Source organism: Pongo pygmaeus, chromosome 11 (assembly GCF_028885625.2).
Source record: "Pongo pygmaeus isolate AG05252 chromosome 11, NHGRI_mPonPyg2-v2.0_pri, whole genome shotgun sequence".
NCBI lineage: Eukaryota > Metazoa > Chordata > Mammalia > Primates > Hominidae > Pongo > Pongo pygmaeus.
This window is the reverse complement of record NC_072384.2, coordinates 141,891,108-141,914,222: the sequence shown is the minus strand read 5'-3', so window position 1 is coordinate 141,914,222 and position 23,115 is coordinate 141,891,108. Positions and strand designations below refer to the sequence as shown.

Below are 23,115 nucleotides of genomic sequence, written 5' to 3'. Positions count from 1 at the left end.
GCCACACACGGGTGAGGAAAAGGCCATATCATCCAGATATTTAAAAGAAGGAGACAAAGTGAGACATTTCCAAAGTCACCCAAAAACATGTTGATTAAGAGGAGCTGGGAAAATTGATAATACCCTATATCCCAACACTAATAATGAATGTGGTGCGCACAGGTGAGTGGTCGGGGATGGGTCAGAGAAACGGAATAGAGGCTCGTCGCCAAGGCTGTGCAGGGGACTGGGCTCTGGTGCAGGTGCTGGAGGCGGGAGCATAAAAGGCTAAAGGTTACAGGAGGGAAAGAGGGAGGCTCAACACCCCACAGCAACCCCACAGTTGCAGAAACAGCTGGGCGGCTCCCCTCAGGGCCCTACCCTTGGCCGTCCAGCACCAGGAACCTCTCCCTGAGACACCTGCCACCTGCAAAGTTCTTTCCCTGACACCCACCTTCCCCTGGTCACCCGCCAGGAGGTACTTCCTCCTCAGCACTTAAGCCCTCTCCCATTCTCTGTAGCTGTGCAGGCAGCCAGTTCCGTCCCCTCTCCTAGAACCTGGGCTCCAGGGCGGGGCTGCCAGCTTTTGTTCAAGACTATTCACCCCCAGGGCTACAGCGGGGCTGATGAGAGGCAGCAGCTTATGGAATGAATAGGTTGGTCCTAAGTGTTTGTCCTCAGGAAATGAGACAGAGAAAGAGAAGACCGATGGGAGAGGAAGTGGGAGGGAAGAACTGAGAGGCGGCTGCCCAGCCCAGCGGCCGATCCCCCACGCCACCCAACAGAGGCTCAGTGGCCCCATCCTGGAGGGACATCTCCCACCTGGGGACCTCGCAGCCTGGAGGGGGGCCCTGTGGAGGGGCGAGAACTCCTTGGGTGCTCGAGTTGCCCCCAGGGTCCTTTATCTCCAGGAAGGCCCTGCTCACTGCTCTTTTAAGGGGGCCTCTGGGGAGGCTCAGACAACTCCAATCTGTACCACATTTAGAAATGGGGAGCACTGGCTTCCTAGCCCAGGGATTGTTTGTGTCCCACCTGGGGTGCCAAAAACAAAAAATAAGAGAAAGAAAACCAGGTGCTGTGGCCCATGCCTGTAATCCCAGCACTTTGAGAGGCCTAGGCAGGAGGATCCCTTGAGGCCAGGAGCTTGAGACCAGCCTGAGCCACACAATGAGACCCCTGTCTCTATCAAAAAAAAAAAAAAAAAAAAAAAAAATTCAGCTGGGCACAGTGGTCCAGGTACTCAGGAGGCTGAGGCAGGAGGATCCCTTGAGGCCAGGAGCTTGAGACCAGCCTGAGCCACACAATGAGACCCCTGTCTCTATCAAAAAAAGGGCACAGTGGTCCAGGTACTCAGGAGGCTGAGGCAGGAGGATCCCTTGAGCCTGGGATGTCAAGGTACAGTGAGCTACGATCGTGCCAGTGCACTCCAGCGTGGGCAACAGAGTGAGATCCTGTCTCAAAAGAAAAAAGACAGAACTAGAAATGAGGGCTGTGTGCGTCAGTGAGTGAGACAGTCATGTTCTGGCTTGCGGCCGGCAGGGTGGGCCCCTGGTCAGCGCCTGGCCGGCCTCAGCCCACTCACCCCATCGTGTCAGGACGTGGGCCAGGGACACATAGACCTTGGAGAGAATGAGGATGAAGACGAGGTTCACTACAGACCCTGTGAGGCTGGCGATGCGAGAGGCCTGACGGGAGACAGGCAGTCAGAGCTGGATGAGGGGCTGCTCAGGGCCCCCCGAGGCAGGCGGCAGAGGCTCACCCAGGCTGCGAGGAGGGTGTTGCCCGACCTGGACACCACGATGGCCATGATGGCGCGGTACAGGATGATAGACACGAGGCACATGACCACCACGGCCACCTGCAGGGGCAGGAGGCCCGTGAGCCCCTTCACGGTGTCTTGGGCACCCCAGCACCCTCAGGCCATGGCCCCCGACAGCTCTTCTAGTCCGCTGCTGGCCCCAGCACGGCCTCCTCTAGGAAGCCCCCTGCCTCCAGCCCGGGCTGTGCTCCCAGGCTATGTCCTTCCTGATGAGTTGCTCAGGTAGAGGTGGGGTGGGGTTAGAGTTAGAGGCTGGGCCACGTCTGGGTGTCAAGGCAGCCACTGTGAGTGTTAGAGAGCCATCCCATCCCAGGAATTGGGGATTCCTGACATCTTGGCAGGGGTGGGAGGGGTCCTATTAGGAAGCCCCTTTGGCTGGAAGGCAAGACAGGGTGCAGTGAATGGCCCTGCTGGGGTGCCTGCCTCTCTTTTCCTTGAAACCAACCCCCTTGCTTGAAAAATGCCCCATGCCTGCACCCACGGGGAGACCCTCCCAGGCCCTCTGTATGACTCACACCTGCTCTCAGCCAGGACCCCACAGCCGAGCCCAGGCACATGGGGGCCTCTCTGCGGGGAGTGAGGGTCCTGTGCCCAGAGGAGGCATCTGGCCGCGGCACCAAGGTGGGATGGGGGACAAAACCACCCCACATGGTGCAGGAGGATGGAGGCGTGAGTGGAGTGCAGGGGGACCGCATACCATCACCACGATCACCACGGAGCCGGCCAGCATGCGGCGCGCGCGGCTCCTCTCAGGGAAGTAGGGCTCGTCCTCACCCGTGATGGGGTTTGGGGCTGTCATGGGGGCTGAGGCGGCAAACTGGGGCCGAGGCCTCTCCTGGAAGGGAGCCGGTGCTCAGTGGCGGCCCTCGCCGGGTGTGACCATGGTCCAGCGGGGGTGGCTCACCTCGATGTCCTCATAGTCGGAGCAGTCCCAGCGGTAGGCCAGCGTGGCGCTCTTCCGCTTCCAGTACTCCAGGAGCAGCACGGCCCACAGTGCCATGAACAAGCTGAAGAAGACGGTGCCGCCGTGGTCGAACAGCCGGCCGGCCTGTGGCAGGGATGGGGGGCATCCAGACTTGCTTGGGACTGGAGGCCCCTTGTTCCTTCCAGTGTTCCTTCCTCCTGGAATGGGAGTGTGCATCCCACACACATCCCCCCACTGTGTATTTTTTGTTTGTTTTTTGTTTGAGACAGAGTCTCGCTCTGTCGCCCAGGCTGGAGTGCAGTGGCACGATCTCTGCTCACTGCAAGCCCCGCCTCCCGGGTTCACGCCATTCTCCTGCCTCAGCCTCCCAAGTAGCTGGGACTACAGGCGCCTGCCACCACGTCCGGCTAAATTTTTGTATTTTTAGTAGAGACGGGGTTTCACTGTGCTAGCCAGGATGGTCTCAATCTCCTGACCTCGTGATCCGCCCGCCTCGGCCTCCCAAAGTGCTGGGATTACAGGCGTGAGCCACCGCGCCTGGCCCCTTGACTGTGTTTTGGAAGCACAGACCCACAAAGGGAGAGGAATTTTGCCTCAGGACGGCTCACACCCAGGTCTCACCCACACCTGACTTTGAGGATGCGATTTGGGACTTTCTGAGCTGATATTTTCATGAGGTTTTGGACCTAGAGTTAATGCTGTAAGGGGTTGAGACTTCGGAGGATGCTGGGATGAGGCGAGTGTATTTTGCACATGGGATGGACATGAAGTTGTGGGAACCAGAGGATGAACTGTAGTGAGTTGAATTCTGGCCCCCAAAAGATATGTCCGTTGGGAACCTCAGAATGTAATCTTATTTGAATAAGGGCCTTTGTAGATGTAAGGTAAGGATCTCCAGATGAGAGCACTCGGACAAACCCTTACAAGAGGGGAGGAGGAACCAGCACGCAGACACAGAAGGGAAAGCCAGGTGGTGATGGAAGCGGAGATTGGAATGAGGCGGCCACAAGCCAGGGAGGACCAAGGACCGCCAGCAGCACCAGAAACCAGGAGAGAGGCCTGGGGCTGAGTCCCCAGAAGTGGCCAAGCCTGCCAATAGCTTGATTCTGGACTCTGGCCCTGGGTCTGTGAGAATAAGCTTCTGCTGTTTTAAGTCCCCGTTTGTGGTCCTAGGAAACATCCAGGTGGATTCCCAGGAGTGAGGTCAAACGGCGACTGGCCCATCAGTAGTGCCAAGGGCTCTGGGTCCAGTGCATGTGCGGTACAAGCGAGGCCCTGAGGCCCCTGGGAAGGTGGACAGACCCAGGAAGCATGCCAGGCGGGCAGGGGGACAGTGGGGCTCAGAGACTGCAGGAGCCTCCTGCCCAGGTCTTGTAAGCTGGGAATTCTGCTCAGAAGTCCAAACCTTTGGTTCTGCCTGTGCCCTGGGGTCTCCAGGGTTTGTCCGACTTGGAGCTAAGGGCCAGGTGCCCCCAGAGTGCCAGAGCTAGAGTCCTGGCGTGGGGTGTCCTCAAGTGGGAAGCACCTACATGGGCCACTCTGCCAAGTGCTGGGAGGTGTGTGCCGGGTGTAACCCCAGTTCCAGGCGAGAGAACAAAGGTTAAGGAGCTCACGGAGCGTTCTGCCTTTACGTGGTGACAAGCAGGACAGGGGCTGGTGCAGGCAGAGTCAGGACCAGGACAAGGGGAGCTGCCCTCCTCATCCCCGACTCCCAAATCCCTTACCCCACCCACCTCTTTTCATACCTGGGCCAAGGCACAGGCGCTGGAGAGCAGCCAGAAAGGGCAGTTGAGGCAAAGTGGGCACATCTCAAAGCCGTCCTTGCTGCCACACAGTTCCTGCCTGCAAGGCATGGAGCAGAGGGGTGGGAGCTAATGGGGGAGGGGGGCTGCTTGCTCCTCCCAGCCAGGTGCCTCCCTTGTCTTCTCTCTCTCCCCCCACCACTGCCTTTGCCAGGCCCAGCATTTCTTAAAAAAATAGTTGTTTTAAAATATATACCATGACAATGTCTGAGTTAAGTTTCTGAATTTCAGTTCCATGATAAACTAAAACACAAGCCCAGTCATTTATTAATATTATAAGAAATTTTACATTATTATAATAAACAGAGTTAGTGCCAATAAAATTAGCATGGGAGCACACCTGCCCATCTGTCAGCCTTGGAACACTCCTGTCCACCTATATCAGCCTTGGAGCACTCCTGTCCACCTGTGTCAGCTTTGGAGCACTCTTATCCACCTGTGTCAGCCTGAGAGCACTCCTATCTACCTGTTTCAGCCTGAGAGCAGTCCTATCTACCTGTCAGCCCGGGAGCACTACTGTCCACCTGTCAGCCTAGGAGCACTCCTGTCCATCTGTGTCAGCCTGGGAGCACTCCTGTCCACCTGTCAGCCTGGGAGACTCCTGACCACATGTCAGTTTGGGAGCACTCCTGTCCACCTGTCAGCCTGGGACCACTCCTGTCCACCTGTCAGCCTGGGAGACTCCTGACCACATGTCAGTTTGGGAGCACTCCTGTCCACCTGTCAGCCTGGGACCACTCCTGTCCACCTGTCAGCCTGGGAGACTCCTGACCACATGTCAGTTTGGGAGCACTCCTGTCCATCTGTCAGCCCGGGAGCACTCCTGTCCACCTGTCAGCCCGGGAGCACTCCTGTCCACCTGTCAGCCTGGGAGCGCTCCTGACTACCTGTCAGCCTGGGAATGCTCCTGACTACCCGTCAGCCTGGGAGCGCTCCTGACCACCTGTCAGTTTGGGAGCACTGCTGTCCACCTGTCAGCCTGGGAGCACTCCTGTCCATCTGTGTCAGCCTGGGAGCACTCCTGTCCACCTGTCAGCCTGGGAGACTCCTGACCACCTGTCAGTTTGGGAGCACTCCTGTCCACCTGTCAGCCTGGGAGCACTCCTGTCCACCTGTGTCAGCCTGCGAGCACTCTTGTCCACCTGTCAGCCCGGGAGCACTCCTGACCACCTGTCAGCCAGGGAGCACTCCTGTCCACCTGTCAGCCTGGGAGCACTCCTATCCATCTGTGTCAGCCTGGGAGCACTCCTGTCCACCTGTCAGCCCGGGAGCACTCCTATCCATCTGTGTCAGCCTGGGAGCACTCCTGTCCACCTGTCAGTCCGGGAGCACTCCTGTCCACCTGTCAGCCAGGGAGCACTCCTGACCACCTGTCAGCCAGGGAGCACTCCTGTCCACCTGTGTCAGCCTGCGAACACTCTTGTCCACCTGTCAGCCTGGGGAGACTTCTGACCACCTGTCAGCCCGGGGGCACTCCTGTCCACCTGTCAGTCTGAGGGCACTCCTGTCCACCTGTCAGCCCAGGAGCACTCCCGTCCACCTGTCAGCCTGGGAGCACTCCCATCCACCTGTCAGCCTGGGAACTCCTGACCACCTGTCAGTTTGGGAGCACTCCTGTCCACCTGTCAGCCTGTGAGCACTCTTGTCCACCTGTCAGCCCGGGGAGACTTCTGACCACCTGTCAGCCCGGGAGCACTCCTGTCCACCTGTCAGCCCAGGAGCACTCCTGTCCACCTGTCAGCCTGGGAGACTCCTGACCACATGTCAGTTTGGGAGCACTCCTGTCCACCTGTCAGCCTGGGAGCATTCCTGACCACCTGCCAGCCAGGGAGCACTCCTGTCCACCTGTCAGCCTGGGAGCACTCCTGTCCACCTGTCAGCCTGGGAGCACTCCTGTCCACCTGTCAGCCTGGGAGACTCCTGACCACATGTCAGTTTGGGAGCACTCCTGACCACCTGTCAGCCAGGGAGCACTCCTGTCCACCTGTCAGCCTGGGAGCACTCCTATCCATCTGTGTCAGCCTGGGAGCACTCCTGTCCACCTGTCAGTCCAGGAGCACTCCTGTCCACCTGTCAGCCTGGAAGCACTCCTGACCACCTGTCAGCCAGGGAGCACTCCTGTCCACCTGTCAGCCTGGGAGACTCCTGACCACCTGTCAGCCAGGGAGCACTCCTGTCCACCTGTCAGCCTGGGAGCACTCCTGTCCACCTGTGTCAGCCTGCGAGCATTCTTGTCCACCTGTCAGACCGGGGAAACTTCTGACCACCTGTCAGCCCGGGGGCACTCCTGTCCACCTGTCAGCCTGAGGGCACTCTGGTCCACCTGTCAGCCTGGGAGCACTCCCATCCACCTGTCAGCCTGGGAGCACTCCAGCCCACCTGTCAGCCTGGGAGCACTCCTGTGCACCTGTCAGCCTGGGAGCACTCTGGTCCACCTGCCAGCCTTTCAGCCATGTCCACAAGGCCCTCTGTGACACTCCTGAAGACAGGCATGTGCTCACCTCACACCTCAATCACCTCAAGTGCCAGCTGTCTGCACAGGGCCTAGCATCTAGGGGTCCCCCCGCCCCACACCCATCTGGAAGCCCAGCACCAGGCTCCAGAGTTGCAGAGAGGGAACACTCACGTGGGTATGTCTGAGAACACCAGGAAGCAGCCCACCAGGAACACGAGTGTGCCCACCAGCGCTGCTGGCAGGAGCCAGCCTGTGTAAAACCCTGTAGAGAGGATGGCAGGAGTCCACCATCAGGAACCCAGGCTTGGGAGCCCCAGGTGGGGTCTGCACAGCCATACTTGTCCCCTAGGGATCACCCTCAGCTCAGCTTGGGGGCTGGGGCCCTATGTGAGGAGGCCAAGAGGTGCACAGCTCTCCCTGGCAGCTCTGGCGCGGCCCCACCCTCCTGGGCCTCTGCCCTAGACTCTGGACACCCCTACCACATTGACCCCGACACCAGTGCTGCTGGGGCTCCAGCCCACCAGGCTCTCCGCCTCTGGATGCCTTCTCCTCAGCCAGCTCACTCCAACCAACCTGCCCGGGATGGACAGAGAAGTCCTTCTATGTCCTGCTCACCATAGAGGTGTGGGCCCACCCGTGTTCCAGGCCCAGGGAAACCACGAGTCATTCCAGGTGCCTCCCTCCCCACCACCCAACCCCCACCCTGGCCCCTGCCTCATCTGACCACAGCCGCAATCCCTCAGTTACCCCAGGCCCTCAGCATGTACCCCCACTGCCTCCCATAGGGCTAGTCCAGTCCCGGGCCTGGTGTCCTGTCTCCTGCCTGACTCAGTCCGGGCCTGGTGTCTTGTCTCCTGCCTGACTCTCTGCTGGCCAGAGTGACCGCTGTGAAATGCAAGTCTGCCCGGAGCCCAGATGCAGCCCTGGCCCTGCTTGCCCCCAGAGGCCCCCAGCCTGGCCATGCTGTCCCAGGGTTGCTGCTCCAGGCCCTGAGATGGCCGGGTGAGTCCTGGCACACAGGAGCTGTGCCTCTGCCCCAATGCTGTGCTCCGGCTGCCCTTCCATGCCTGCCGGCCCCGCCCACTGCCCTGGCTGGCTCCATTGTCTGGGTCCACTGTGGGGCTGTGTGTGGGGACGAGAAAGGGCTTTGGACGTTCTGGGACACAGAATGAAGGGGTTGGGGCTGACCCAGGATGGGGAAGGGAGGGTGCCAAGAGCTGAGTGAGGTGAGGGCAGCCAGGACCCAGGAGGAACAGCTCTGGGGTTGCCTGGGGCAGATGGGCATCTGGAAAGTGCTGGCCTGCTTGGAGGAGATGAGAGGCTTGGCCTGGACCCAGACAAGGGTGACCTCCCTAGGATGGAAGTTCCTAGGGTGGCCCCAGGGCCTCATGGGCCAGTGACAGTCAGGGAGGGAGTCAAGAGAGACCCCCACCAGCAGAAGGGGCTCTCAGCACTGTTACTGGGGCATTAGGAGGCCAAGGCCCAGCATTATTATGGTGCCCAGTTAGAGTGACTGGGCTTGGGGGGAGCCAGGAGGGCAGCCCGGTCAAGCCAAGAGCTGCGCCCACCGTCCAAGCCCCCATGCATGCTGCCCTCCAGGGGCATGGACTGGCAAATTGTTACAACCTGAGACCAAGCTGGGGGAGCCCAGGTGGTCTGGGGGGCAGCAGGGAAGACTCACCGAGCCAGGCGAAGTAGAAGGCTACCTTCTCCCCGAAGTATCTGCGCACGTGGTCCAGGGGCTGGTACTTGTTCCATTTGCCCCAGCGTGCCCAGTGCTGGAAAAGGACTTGGCGCTGGTTGAGGTGTGGAGCTTGCGGGCCCTCTGGGGGCGTCTTGAAGGGGCCCTGGGGGCGAGCGGCCTGTGGGTGGGAGGCTCCCCCAGCTGACCCCACTGGGCACTGTTGTAGGTGCGGGGGCTTCCGTGTGGGACATGGGCAGACAGGCCTGGGAGTTTGGGATTGCTCCATGAAGAAAAAATATAGTAATGTGGAGGGGTGGGTACGGGGTGGTCCGGGAGGACCTCTCTGAGGAGGGGACATGTGTGGTGAGGCCCCTCTGACTCCTGGGCTGCGAGGGTTCAGGGCGGGGAAGGGCCTGGAGAGGCCACCCTGGGTGGCCGTGGTCCAGGGCCCAGCACCTTCTCTGGGTTGGAGAGTCCCCAGGCTGGTGTCCTGTGCTGTGCGTCCTGGGCCCTGGCTGGTGGGAGGAGCTGCCCCAGCAAGGTGGGACACCTAGCATTTCCACACCCACTTTTTCATTTAACCCTCATGACGGTGTTGGGGCAGGACTGGACCCCTGGCCACGCAGCAGTGGGCTCAGGCCTGACCAGGCCCTGGATGCCCTGGCTGCCTGCAAGGCCCCTCCCCTGCTTGGCCAAGGGGGGAAGGCTTGGGCGGGTGGGGGGATAAATGGCCTCCTGCTCCCCACAGTGGCTGTTTTCTCAGGGATGATGGTAAGGCTGACAGGAACAGGTGTAGCGACAGCTGCCCTGGTCAGTGCCCGCTTTGGCATTGCCTCAGTATACCCAGCTTCTGGAGGGGGATAAGAGACCTCACTGTCTTTCCCAGCAAGAGAAGCTACCCAGAGAGACGGAGCCATAGCATCTAGAGCCCAGGGACCGGCCTGTTCAGTGTTAGGCACCGCAGTGTGGGCTACAGTCCCCACAGAGCCAGACCTGAGGCCCCGGACAGGCCACGGGATGGCCTGGTCACATCGCCGCATGTGTGTGCGTTTAGTGTTCTGACTCCTGGGTGTCCATGCCGGCTGACTATGCCTGCCCCACATCCGCCTCCCTGGGGGCCAACAGGACCCAAGGGGACTCATCCCCCATACCCAGGCTGGAGCCCCCAGCCCCCGAGCTCACGTCGTGCAGGGGGAAGGCGGCACTGAGGGCACCCTCTGCCAGCAGCTGGTGGATCCCAAGCAGGTTTTTCTTCTCGTGGCCGTACGGGGTCTTGGCCAGGATCTCAAACAGCTGCAGGGGATGTGGAGGGTGGCGCAGGTCACTTGCCACGTGATAGCAGAGCAAGGAAGTCCTAGCCAGTCTCCAGGCCAAGGCCACGGACGGCCTCCCTCAGCCTTCTGGTGACAATAGCGATCTGATGGAAAGGCTTGGGACTTTGTGTCACCACCTCACATGCAGGACGCCCCTGCGCCAGGGTAGCGCTCATTCTCTCACTCTGCAGGCTGAGAGTCCTTGACCAGAGCCACACGGCATGTGGGGGTTGAGTCTGCACCTGAAGCTGGGCCCCCGCCTGGCCATGCACAGCCCGCTCTGGACCCGCACCCTGGGTGACAGTGAACACTGCAGCCTGGGAGTCAGCTGTGTCCAGGGTGTGCCCTGCCCCCTACCTGGGCAGCCCACGTGACTGTGTGCCCCGTGGTGGTCAGCAGGGCCCCTCTTGGGTAGGCCTGGCCTGGCCCTTCCCTGCCCGCAGGCCTCAGGAACAGGCCTCCTGCCGAGGTGCCTTGGGCCTGCCCCACCTGGTGCCACCCATCCTCCGACCACGCTGCAGGGCAAGTCTGCTCCCAGCCAGCAGGACCCATCCTGCCTGGGGCTAGTCTCAGCTGTCCCACATGTCCATAAATCCAATATCTATTTTGAGCCCTGGGGTCCCGGAGGGGAACTGGGCCCCTCCCCACCCCTCCCCAATCCCAGGCCGTGGCCTGCCCTGTGTAAAGAGGTGAGGTCAGCCCCTAAAGTTTCCAAAGCCTCCAGGCTCCAGGCCTCGGCCCTCTGATCTCAAGCGGGCCTTTCTGCATCCAAGGAGGCTGGGGGCTGGCAGGATCCTCAGAGCCAGGTCAGGGTTTGGGGCCCGCGGCAGGGAACCCCCACTCACAATTTGGTGCCTCTTGGTGCTTGTGAAGAAGGTGTCCTGGTTGTCACTCCCGAGGAAGCTGTGGGCATGTGAACAGTGCAGAAGGTTTGGAGGAAGCTGTGGGCATGTGAACGGTGCAGAAGGTTTGGGGCCCAGGTGCTGGCGCACACGCAGGAGCACAGGCCTGCGGACACAGCCCTCGCCCCAGGAGAAGCAGCTGGCTCCCCGGCAGGTCAGTGGCTCCCGATTTTGCCTTTTTGCATCCCCAGGAACAGGAGGCCACAGCAGGCCCCCAGATACCCAGAACCCCTCACCACACACAGGGTGGGGGGAAGCAAACTGTGGTTGGGCACAGGGCAGGGCGGTGCAGAGAAGGCCAGGCTGGCCAGGGAGCCCCATCCCGTGTGCTGCCCTGAAGCTCCGGCATGGGGCCAAGGGTGCTTGTGGGCAGTGCAGACAGTGACTGGGTAGGGCCCTCCCTGGGAAACCAGAATCTTGGGAAGCCATGGGTGGGGCAACACGGAGTGAGGTTGAATGTCCCACCAGCCCCAAAAGGAGGCATCCCGTGTGGCAGAAAGGCCGCCTTCAGCACTGGTTCCCCGACAGTGGTCCCTGCCACTTCTGGACTCCCCCAGTCTGTAGGCCTGGTGCCACAGCGCAACTGGCTTTGTCCAGTAGTAATGTGTGTGGACGACACACGTGTCGTTTCCAGGAGGGAGCCAGCATGGGCCAAACATGTCCCTGTATTCTACCTCAACAGTTGGGGACGCTGTGATGAGACAGAGCCTCCATCGCCCGGGCCCTGAGAGACCGTGGTGAGCAGGTGCCGCGCCACCCCACCACACGTGTGCCTGAGCAGGAACTAGACCTTGCGTGTCCAGCCACTGGGCCTTGGGGGGGTATCTGTCCTGCAGCACAACCGCCCTAGCCCGGCTGATGCAGCGGCATTTGGAAATGCAGACACGCGATAAGCGTGCCCACCTGGCCTCAGATTCCCTGCGGAAAACTCCAGGTGGGGAGAGTCCTGGGGAAGCACCAAGTTCCGCTCACTCATTGACCGACTCCCATTCACTCCTGTTCTTTCCTCCGACTGGCAGGGCCCCTGCCTTACCGTGGCAGCTTGTTCACTCTGAACCGGCAGGAGTAGTACTCGGGGGGCACGTCTGGCACAACCTCCAGGAGGACGTTGGGGATGCCCAACCACGCCAGCAGGCCGGCCGACCAGTTGGAGGCCTGGTTGGGTAACTCCTGGAAGGAAACGTCAGTGGCTCCTCCCACTCCCGGGAGGAGGGTAAACACCCCAGGTGGGAGTGGAGGTTGTGCAAGCTTGCAAATTGGGCAATGGGCGAAGGGGCTCCAGCAGAGGGAAGGGGCGTGGTAGACCCTGCGAGGGCCCAGGCGAGCCCCTTCCCCTCTCAGGGCCTCAGGCTCTGAGGCTGCTCAGCTTGTCAATTTGTAGCCCAGAGCCCCTCAAGTGGAAAAGGGGTGGGAACCAGTGAGTAGCATGTCTCTGCCACCCGCATGCAGTGAGGGTCAGGCCAGCCAGTGCGGTGGGTGGCGGACCCACGTCCAGGCCCATCTTCCTGAGGTCACCTGGAGCCAGCCTTCTCCACCCCATGTCCACAGGCAGGGCCCCCAGCAGGTGGCCTGGTGGGGGTCTGGGCCTGGAGGGGTCAGCTCAGCGCACACACACTGTTCACCCGACCCCACCTCCTGGGAGCCCACCGTGGGGGATGCCACCACCTGCCCTGTTTGCCCAATGAGGTTTCTTGGGGCCTGGTGTCGGGGTGGGTAGGAGGAGCCCCTGAGGCCTCCGAGCAGGGAGCCCTCCTGAGGCTGTCGGCATCGGCAGCTGAATGCAGTGTGTGGGGACTGGGACCTCCAGGCCCACCCTGTCCCCATGCCTCCCACGTACCTGTAAGGGCAGCTTCAGGCGCAGGTCTTCGGCGTAGTAGCAGAGCACAGCCCAGGAGGCACTGAGGAGGGCGTAGTGCACTGTGGTGTTCCCGTTCTGGACGTCCTGCTGTAGGCACCCAGGGCTCCGTGAGAGCCTGAGGGTGCATGTGTGGGGACACATGTGCACGTATGCACATGTGTGTGTCCATTCGCACTCTTAGGAAAAGACTGGCATTTCTGTAGCTGTGGTAACAGCTGACTTTGAATCTCCTATTTGATACATGACACCTGCTCCCATGGATACACCTCTGAAAGCCAACCAGGCCTCGACAACCCCGTTTGGGAGTCGGCCCCAGCAACAGATTTGCTGCAGACAGCACGCTGTTGGGGCTGGCATCACCTGCAGCCTCCCCTAAGGCTAGGGAGAGCCTTGCCCTGCTGGCCAGACTATGCTGACACACGCCCGCCTCCCGGCTTGAGGGGCAGTGCCTCCAGCTTTTGGTTTTCAACATCGAACGGTTGCCTCACCTTTGATCAGTCACCAGGTGTACATGCATGTTGTGCACAGACATGTTTCCGTGTGTATGTGTGTGTTCATATAGGTGAGCACTACTATGTTCACATGTGCACATGTGTGCCAACATGTGACGGGCACTCCTGGAGCCCGGGGTGGGTTGAGACAGGGATCTGATTCAGTCCAGTGCACAAATGCCTCCTCTGAGTGTGAAACTGCTTTTCAGCACCACCCCCTTTAGTCCAGCGGCCCTCAGCACTCACAGCCATCTGGGGTTCCCTAAGTGCCAAAGCCCCGGCCCCACCTTGGGTGAAGTGGAACAGAGTCAAGGGCAGACCCTGGCCCCCAGCTGGCTGTGATGTGCGCTGAGAGCTGAGAACTGTCCTGCAGACCGAAGACCAGGCACACTTTGGGCAACGTGCTGGGGCCACCAGCATCCCCTGCAGTAGTCCCCCCTGCCCTCAACTAAAGGGCAAACCTGCTCGAGTCTGGATGATGACCTTGAAAACTCATGGGACCACACCACCCAATCAGCTCTGTCCATAATAAAAGCAGGTGTCTTTCACCTCCACCTCCCAGACACTGAAGCAGATCCAAACTCAGGAGTGGGGGGCTGTTAGCTCTGTGGGCTCCATGTGCCAACACCTGAGAAGGCCTGGAAGGAAGCCAGGGAGAGCGGTGGGGGAGGGGCACCCTGGGGTGGGGTGATGTGGCAAGTAGGGGCTGCTCCCTGTGTGTTCTGGACAAGGAGTAGGCAACGTGGGAATGAGAAGGCGGGTGAGGGAAGAAAGGCACGGAAGGTGGAGGGGAGTCGGACGCAGGACTAACTCAGTCCACAGCAGGTTAAAATCAACCAGGACACCATCATGACCAGGAGAGCCAGCCAGGACTGGGGAAGGATGTCTGTCACACACCACACCAGCAATGGCTAAGTGGCCAGAACAGACAACAAGCTCCTAAGCCTTAATAAGAAAAAGGCAGGTGAGGCCGGGCGTGATCCCAGCACTTTGGGAGGCTGAGACAGGCAGATCCCTTGAGGTCAGGACTTCATGACCAGCCTGGCCAACATAGGGTAACCCCATCTCTACTAAAAATACAAAAATTAGCTGGGTGTGGTGGTACACACCTGTAATCCCAGCTATTCAGGAGACTGAGGCAGAAGAATCACTTGACAGAAGTTGTAGTGAGCCAAGATCGCACCACCACACTCCAGCCTGGGTGACAGAGTCAGACCCTGTCTAAAAAAAAAAAAAAAGGGCAGGTGACTTGGGAGGCTAAGGCAGGCAGATTGCTTGAGCCCAGGAGTTCCAGATCAGCCAGGGCAACAAAGTGAGACCTCATCTCTACAAAAAATTAGCCGGGCATGGTGGTGTGGGCCTGTAGTCCCAGCTACTCAGGAGGCTGAGCTGGGAAGATGGCTTGAGCCTCAGGAGATTGAGGCTGCAGAGAGCCATGACTGCACCACTGCACTCCAGCCAGGGCAACAGAACAAGACCCTGTCTCAGGCCTGGCGCGGTGGCTCACGCCTGTAATCCCAGCACTTTGGGAGGCTGAGGTGGGTGGATCACAAGGTCAGGCGTTCGAGACCAGCCTGGCCAACATGATGAAACTCCATCTCTACTAAAAATACAAAAATTAGCCAGGCATGGTGGCAGATGCCTGGAGTCCCAGGTACTCAGGTGGCTGAGGCAGGAGAATTGCTTGAACCCGGAAGGCAGAGGTTGCAGTGAGCTGAGATCGCGCCACTGCACTCCAGCCTGGGAGACAGAGCAAGGCTCTGTCTCAAAAAAAAAAAGATCCTGTCTCAAGAAAAAAAAAAGAGAAAGGCAAGTGACCCAATAGAAAAAAGGGCAAAAGACACAAAAAGGCAATTCACAGTATTGGAAACATAAATGGACCATAAATGTGAAAATGCTCAACCTGCAGCACTATTCACAATAGCAAAGACATGGAGTCAGCCTCAGTGCCCATCAGTGGTGGACTGGATAAAGAAAATGTGGTACATATGCACCATGGAATATGATGCAGCCATAAAAAAGAACAAGATCATGTCCTTTGCAGGAATGTGGATGGAGCTGGAGGCCATCATCCTTAGCAAACTAACACAGGAACAGAAAACCAAATACTGTATATTCTCACTTATAAGCGGGAGCTAGACAATGAGAAGTCATGGACACAAAGGGAACAACAGACACTGGGGCTTACTTGAGGGAGGAGGGAGAGAAGCAGAAAAAATAACTATTGTGTACTAAGCTTAGTATCTGGGTGACAAAATCATCTGTACAACAAACCCCCGTGACATGAGTTTACCAATATAACAAACCTGCACATGTGCCCCTCAACCTAAAATAAAAGTTAAAAAAAAAATCTCAACTTCTTTAAGAAGCAGGGAAAATGCAAATTAAAACCTGGTTGAGGCCAGGGGCGGTGGCTCATGCCTGTAATCCCAGCACTTTGGGAGGCCGAGGCGGGTGGATCACCTGAGGTCAGGAGTTCGAGACCAGCCTGGGCAATACGGTGAAACCCCGTCTCTACTAAAAATACAAAAATTAGCTGGGCGTGGTGGCGGGTGCCTGTAATCTCAGGTACTTGAGAAGCTGAGGCAAAAGAATCTCTTGAACCTGGGAGGTGGAGGTTGCAGTGAGCCGAGATCTCGCCATTGCACTCCAGCCTGGGCAACACAGCGAGACTCTCTCTCAAAAACAAACAAACAAACAAGCACACAAACCACGGTGCGCCACCACTATATCCCAACTGGTTGGTAAAGCGTTAAAAGTCTGCAGTATCAAGTGTTGAGAAGATACAGAGCAAGGGGCGTCAGGCCACTGCTGATGGTGGAAATGGGGCCACCACATGTGGAGTGGTGTGGCCATATGCACGTGCCTCGGCCCGGCACCCCTACTCCCAGAAGTTCCTGCACACAGGCACAGGGACACACACACACACACACACACACACACACACACGAATTTACAGTAGCTGATTTTCATAATCGTCCCAGACTGGGAACAAGTCAAATGCCCATTCTCACGGCATCCATAAGCAAAGACTGGCATTCACACGAGAGCTGCCTGTGGCAAGGCAAGGGCGGGCCCCAGGGCAGCAGTCACCGGCCACGTGGGCGGGCCTCACCACAGGAATGACCCCGCACGTGATTCAGCTCTGCCAGTCTCAAACAGACAAAGCCAGGCTTTATTGCTTGATGATGTAAAATTGGCGCTAAAATGGTAAAGAAACCCTGAGTGTGATGGACATAAAACTCAGGATCGATTACTCTGTGGAGAGGGAGAGGACAGGTGACAGCACAGCCTGCTCCTGGGGACAGAGGAAGGTGGTCAGAGGAGGGCGGAGAAGGAAGGAGCCGCGTGGACAGACCTGGCAATGAGTGGGGGACACAGCACGGTGAGAGCTGGGCTCTGCACCCCAATCCCCAGCTGCCCCAAGCCCCGCCTGTGCCCGCCTGTGCCCGCACACCCAGCATCCTCACGCCTAGTTCCTGTTTCTCACGCTCCCCGGACCTGTTGCTTAAATGATTCTAAGTGGTACCTACCATTATCACCGAAAGCAAACATGCGAAAGGACTTTTTAAGCTGTTAAGCACACTGAGAGTCATGAACACAAATGACACAAAAGCTTTAATGGTGGAGGTGGGACAGGTGAATGGCAAAGGTAGTGTCAGAGTTTTCAGGTGACCCTGAGGGCTCCGGCTTCCATGAGAGAGCTGAGTATGCCAGGAGGGATCAATGTTTACCCCCGCCTCTGGACAGCAGCTCCCTAGCCACAGGGAGGAGCTCACGGTGGCTGGGGGGTCCAGCAGGACTTTGGGGCCTGATCTGCTCTGGGACTCTGGACCCCGTGCCCTCAGGCCTCATGTGGTGAGGTCATGGGTCACTGAGTGGATGCAGGGCCTAGGGCCCTGCCCATGACTGCCTCCACGTACCTGGTCTACACACAGCCCAGCCGCACGAAGATTATCCAGAAAAGTCTCCCTCCAGGTCCTGTGCGTGTCTGTTCTGTCCCGGGCGGCACTGTCCTGCTGCCGGTCTAGCTTCAGGTCCTCCTCCCAAACGAGGACGAAGTCTGCTGGGAGTCAACAGGGACAGAGGCAGGAGCCTGGCTAAGTGGCAGTGGCCGGCCCAGGGAAGGGATGCCAGCATCCCAGCCGGGACGCAATGGGGAGCCAGGCACTTGGACACTCAGGGCCGGTTCCTTCCCGATCCCCTCTCTGGTCCCAGCCAGGGCTAGGAGGACTCCAAGAGCACTTTCAGGTCCCAGGACAGACCTGCATTGGCCTGGGTGGGGAACGGAGAGGGGCTGGGTATGGCCCTCTGAGATCCCTGCTACAGTGCTCATCCCTGCAGGGTAAGTCCCAAACTCCTAAAGGGGTCTTTAAGGACTTCAGGTGCAAGTCTCTGTCAGACTTCCCTTTCTGCCATAGAGAATCATCAAAGCTGGAGAAAGTTTCAGGTGCAAGTCTCTCTCAGACTTCCCTTTCTGCCATAGAGAATCATCAAAGCTGGAGAAAGTTTCCGAAGCCCCTGATTTTCTGGCATGAGACAGCAATGGATGCTGGGCTCAGGCCCTCCAGAGAAGAGGAGCGTGCGAGTTGAGCCTTCCCTTCACTTCACTCCTTTCTGGGGCATTTCCCAAACCACGGGGAGGGCAATAGAGCCCAAGCAGAGGTGTTGGTGGGTGAAGCGAATGGGTGTCCAAATTAGGGGCTGCTAAGGGGGCTGGAGCTTGGGAAGAAGACGGAGCCACCGGGTCTGTGAGAAAGTCCCCCAGGCCCTTGGAGCACCAAGCTATTCACACACAGAGGCAGCTGCTGGAGGCCAATGGCTGACAAAGATTCCAGAGGATACACAGTGCTGGGGAATCTGAGCTCCAGCTGGAACACCCTGGTCATCCAGCAGAGACTCGCAGGCCACACCCGAGGAGTAAGGACAACGGAGGGCCCTTAACTGCAGGGGACCCCAGTGGATGCCTGAAACTGTGCGGAGTAACAGACCTGTATATACTGTCTTTCCCTATACATACCTATAATATGTACATACCTATGATATACATTCCTATGGTGAAGGTTAATTTATGAATTAGGTAAAGTAAGAGATGAACTATAACTAATAATAAAACAGAATAATTATAACAAAATACTGCAGTAAAAGTTATGTGAATGTGGGCATTCTGTCTCCCTCTTTTAAAATATCTTATTGTGGCTGGGTTTGGTGGCTCACGCCTGTAATCCCAGCAATTTGGGAGGCTGAGACAGGTGGAGCACGAGGTCAGGAGATCGAGACCATCCTGGCTAACACGGTGAAACCCCATATCTACTAAAAATACAGAAACAAAATTAGCTGGGCGTGGTGGCCGGCACCTGTAGTCCCAGCTACTTGGGAGGCTGAGGCAGGAGAATGGCGTGAACCCAGGAGACGGAGCTTGCAGTGAGCTGAGATCACGCCACTGCACTCCAGCCTGGGCAACAGGGCAACAGAGTGAGACTCCATCTCAAAAAAAAAAAAAAAAAAAAAGGAAATAAATAATTTCTATATACCTATGACACATAGGCAGTGAAATTTTCCAAGTAATGCTATTTGGAATACATCTACTAAAAGATTCTCAAGATCTCATGAAAGCAGCAAAAAAAAAAAAAATTAAAGGCCAGGTGCGGTGGCTCACGCCTGTAATCCCAGCACTTTGGGAGGCAGAGGCAGGCAGATCACTTGAAATCAGGAGTTCGAGACCAGCCTGGCCAACATGTTGAAACCCTGTCTCTACTAAAAATACAAAATTAGCCAGGCGTGGTGGCACATGCCTGTAATCCCAGCTACTCGGGAGGCTGAGGCCAGAGATCACTTGAACCTGGGAGGTGGAGGTTGCAGTGAGCCAAGATCGTGCCATTGCATTCCTGCTGTGCAACAAGAGCGAAACTCTGCCTCAAAAAAAAAAAAAAAAAAAGAAAGAAAAAAAGAGAAATTAAAGTAGACCTAAATAAATGGAGAAAATACCATATTCGAGGATTGAAAGACTCACTTTCTAAATATGGGAAATAATACATCAGGCATACATTAATCCCTTTGACACAAAACAGAACACACAAAACTGACAAAACTTTAACAATACCAGGCCAAATGGATTTTATGACACAAAGCATGATTATGGATAGACAATTTTCTAGGCACAATTAATATTGATAAAAGGCATGATTTTCTCAGAGAATAGAATATATTCTACCTTTATATGAAAGTTTAAAACGATTGTATCTCGGGAGGTGCCAGTCTTGGAATGAAGGGTGGGGAGCTTCTGGTAGCAGGAGATGTGGTCTGAGGGCCCGGTGGGGCTGGGAGGGAGGGGTGGGGCTGTGGCTGCGCAGGCAGCTGCGAGGATGCCTTAAGCCTCACACACACAGAGGGGGCGTGTGGAGGATTCTGAGAAAATAAGGGCTGTCTCCGTTTTAAAAAACCATCTTAGGCTGGGCGTGGCGGCTCACACTTATAATCCCAGCACTTTTGGAGGCCGAGGCGGGCGGATCACCTGAGGTCAGGAGTTCAAGACCTGCCTGACCAACATGGCGAAACCCCGTCTCTACTAAAAACACAAAAATTAACCGGGCGTGGTGGTGCGCACCTGTAGTCCCAGCTACTTGGGAGGCTGAGGCAGGAGAATGGCGTGAAGGGAGGCAGAGGTTGCAGTGAGCCGAGATTGTGCCACTGCACTCCAGCCTGGGTGACAGTGAGACTCCATCTCAAAAAAACCACAAAAACCAAAAAACCAACCAAACAAACAAAAAACCATCTTAACCACATTTAAGTGTGCAGGTCATTGGTACTAAGGACACTGACATTCTTGTGCAGCCGTGACCACCATCCATCTCCACTGAATCCCTACGCCCATTAAGCACTAACTCCCCCCACCCCCACAGCCCCTGGCACCCACCAGTCTACCTTCTCTCTCTATGAATTTGACTCCCTGGGGACCTCATATAAGTGGAATCACATTTGTCCTTTTGTGACTGGCTGATTTCACGTAGCATACTGTCCACAAGGCTCATCCCCGTTGCAGCCTGTGTCAGAATTTCCTGCCTTTTTAAGGCTGAATAAATCCATTGGATGTAAATACCGCATTTTGCTTATCTAGTCTTCTGTAGGCGGATACGTGGATGGCTTCCACCTTGATATGGGCTGAACTAAGTTTCTCCAAAATTTGTATATCAAAGCCCCACCCCACAGTCCTCAGAATGAAACTGTATTTGGAGATTAGGTCATTAAAGACATGTGATGGCTATTAGGGTGGGCCCCAATACATGACAACTCGTGTCCTTATAGGAGGACGAGACCCCGGGGGTGTGAGGACACAGGGAGAAGGCGCGTCTGCAAAAGCCAAAAGAGAGGCCTCTAAGCCACCAGCCGTGCCTCACCCTCACCTCGGACTTCAGCCCCAAGACTGTGAGAAAAGAAAGTTCTGCCATCTAAGCCCCGCAGGTCATGGTACTTTTTTTTTTCTTGGAGACAGAGTTTCGCTCTTGTTGCCCAGGCTGGAGTGCAATGGCGTGACCTCGGTTCACCGTGACCTCTGCCTTTTGGGTTCAAGCGATTCTCCTGCCTCAGCCTCCCAAGTAGCTGGGATTACAGGCATGCGCCACCATGCCTGGCTAATTTTGTATTTTTAGTAGAGACAGGGTTTCTCCATGTTGATCAGGCTGGTCTCGAACTCCCGACCTCAGGTGATCCACCTGCCTCAGCCTCCCAAAGTGCTGGGATTACAGGCGTGAGCCACTGTGCCTGGCCCAGGCTGTGGTACTTCTTATGACAGTCCCAGCAGACGAATGCACGCCTTCCAGCTACAGTGAATGACATTGCGGGTGTACAGATATCTCCCCGGGGCCCACATCCCGTGCTCGTGGGCGCTCACCCGGGGAGGACATGCTGGCTCTTATGGGAACTCTGTGCTGAATTCTCTGAGGAACTGCTGTTTTCCTTAGCAGCTGCACCATTTTACACTCCCTCCAGCAACGCACAAGTGAGCCAGTTTCTGCTCATCCTCATCAACATTTGTGATTTTTTTTAAAGTAGTAGCCATCCTAATGGGAGGAGTTTAGGGTCTCTCTGGTGCTGAGGGGACAGCAGTGTGGGCGGGTGGGTGCTGGGAGCCCGGCTGGTGCTGATGCAATCCCCTGGGAGTCGGTGGTAGCTCCGGGCACACAGAGGCAGCAGGTTGGGGGTGGATCAAAGAGATTTTGAAGGTACAAAAGGGGTGGAGTGCAAGAGATAAGAGTCAGAAATGACCTGAGTTGTGGCTGAACAGCTGGAGGATGGTGGAGGGGACTGGAGCAGAAGGGAGGGGGCTGCCCTGTCCGCTCTCCAGAGCCCTCCTGGCCCCACACGCCATCAGTAGGGAGCCCCCTTTCCTGCTATTTTTCCTGCTGTGGTTTGCTCACCCCGAGGCCCTTACCCCAGTGCCCCATCCCCAAGCAACTGGCCCCAGGGTGGCTATTGAGGAGGCCACCCCAGCCTGCTGCCCTTGGGTGCACCCCCGTGGTGTCCCCACCCTCAGGACCAACATGGGCGTGGTACAGATGCTGGGAGGGGCTCACCGATCCGGGGCTTGGCAGGGCTCCCAGCTCTGCAGGCGGCCGCTTGCTGTCCACCTGGCTGGAAGTCACGGAGGACGGAGAAGCATATCAGCATCTGCCCGTGATGACTATACCCACCCCGCCCCACCTGCCGCCGTCCCCGCCTCCAGCCCGTCCCCGCCCTGCCCCAGAACACTCAGGACCACAGAAGAATGTTCCGCGGGTGGAGGTCAGGGCGGGGGAAGCCCCTCTGCTGTGTGTGGGCACAGGATGTGCGGGCTCGGGGAGCGGCAGGCAGGGCCAGAGGGCACCACCAGCCCTGGGCCTCCAGCCGGCTCCCCTCCTCCTTGGGCCAGGCCCATGGCAAGGGTGAGGTTGGCGGGACGCATGGCCAGGACCGGGGTGCCTGCCCTGCTGGCCTCCAGGGGCAGAGGGGAGCCAGACTGCTCCCAAAGTGGCCTTGAGGACAGAGTTGGCCATGGCGACCGAGAGTGTCTGGATGCTCGGGGTGAGAGGCCCTGCGCCCTCCCTGGAGGCTCATCTCGGCTGTGCTTGGGGTGGCAGGAAGGGCCCGTGTCCACCCGCAGGCTCATAGTGCATCCATGGCCTCCTAGTGATAAGGTGGAGCCCTACAGATGGCCCTGGGTGCTGCTGTGGCCCTGCACTGACTGGACTGGCACCACAGGGAGGGCCCCGCCCTGGTCTTGCCTTTGCCTGGCCAGGCCCCCCTTACCCTCCTGGGGCTCCTGTCTGAACATCAGTGGATTCTGCTTGGTTCTCCGCAGCCAGGCCGGGCCAGGCAGGCGGTGGTCTGACTGTGTGTGTTAAGGACGGGGTGGCGAGGGCGGGTGGTGGTCTGACTGTGTGTGTTGAGGACGGGGTGGCGAGGGCTTGGGGGTTGTCAGGGATGCAGGGGAAACACGGTGATGCCCATCCACCCCCAGAGGCTCTGGGCCCAGGGTGGGGGCATAGACCCAGGCAGGGGAGGACCTCTCAAATCGCACCACGGTCTCCTGGGCGCTGTTACCTCCGAGGCGTGGGCTGTGCTCCCGTAAGGGCCCCTCTTCTCTGCCTCAGGGGGGCTCACATCGATCAGGACGGTGCTGTCCTCTTCCTGGGCCCGCCGCCGCAGCATCCTGCTCCTGCACCCACCAAGGCCGGGTGGGGACGGGGGTCAGAGAGGGGACGCATGAGACCCGTTCCTGGAGCCACCACACTGCCTGCAGTGAGCTCCCTTTACAGACTCGACTCGGAGTAGAATGGGGCCGTGCTGGCCCGGCAGACTCTCCTGGCCATGAGCACATGGAGAACCCCCTAGCCAGCCACTAGCTCCAG

General features: G+C 57.9%; 1 protein-coding gene across 2 annotated transcripts in view; it reads right to left on the bottom strand.

Moving 5' to 3' along the window:
• The window catches only part of ANO7 (anoctamin 7), a 38,722-nt gene that overhangs the window by 14,355 nt on the left and 1,252 nt on the right, over positions 1-23,115 (bottom strand). Inside the window, exons 1-14 of one of the 2 annotated variants that reach the window (XM_054477256.2) lie at positions 22,808-22,922; positions 21,802-21,859; positions 17,152-17,294; positions 12,717-12,824; positions 11,913-12,049; positions 10,823-10,880; positions 9,847-9,957; positions 8,662-8,827; positions 7,152-7,242; positions 4,469-4,565; positions 2,703-2,846; positions 2,496-2,633; positions 1,739-1,837; positions 1,562-1,664 (exon numbers count right to left, since the gene is read on the bottom strand). In XM_054477256.2, the coding sequence (XP_054333231.2) occupies positions 1,562-1,664; positions 1,739-1,837; positions 2,496-2,633; positions 2,703-2,846; positions 4,469-4,565; positions 7,152-7,242; positions 8,662-8,827; positions 9,847-9,957; positions 10,823-10,880; positions 11,913-12,049; positions 12,717-12,824; positions 17,152-17,294; positions 21,802-21,859; positions 22,808-22,915 (1,561 nt within the window). In that variant the 5' untranslated portion in view covers positions 22,916-22,922. Of the gene's footprint in view, positions 1-1,561; positions 1,665-1,738; positions 1,838-2,495; positions 2,634-2,702; positions 2,847-4,468; positions 4,566-7,151; positions 7,243-8,661; positions 8,828-9,846; positions 9,958-10,822; positions 10,881-11,912; positions 12,050-12,716; positions 12,825-16,835; positions 17,295-21,801; positions 21,860-22,807; positions 22,923-23,115 lie in introns of those variants that run through there. The other variant, XM_054477257.1, reaches the window with a different exon arrangement.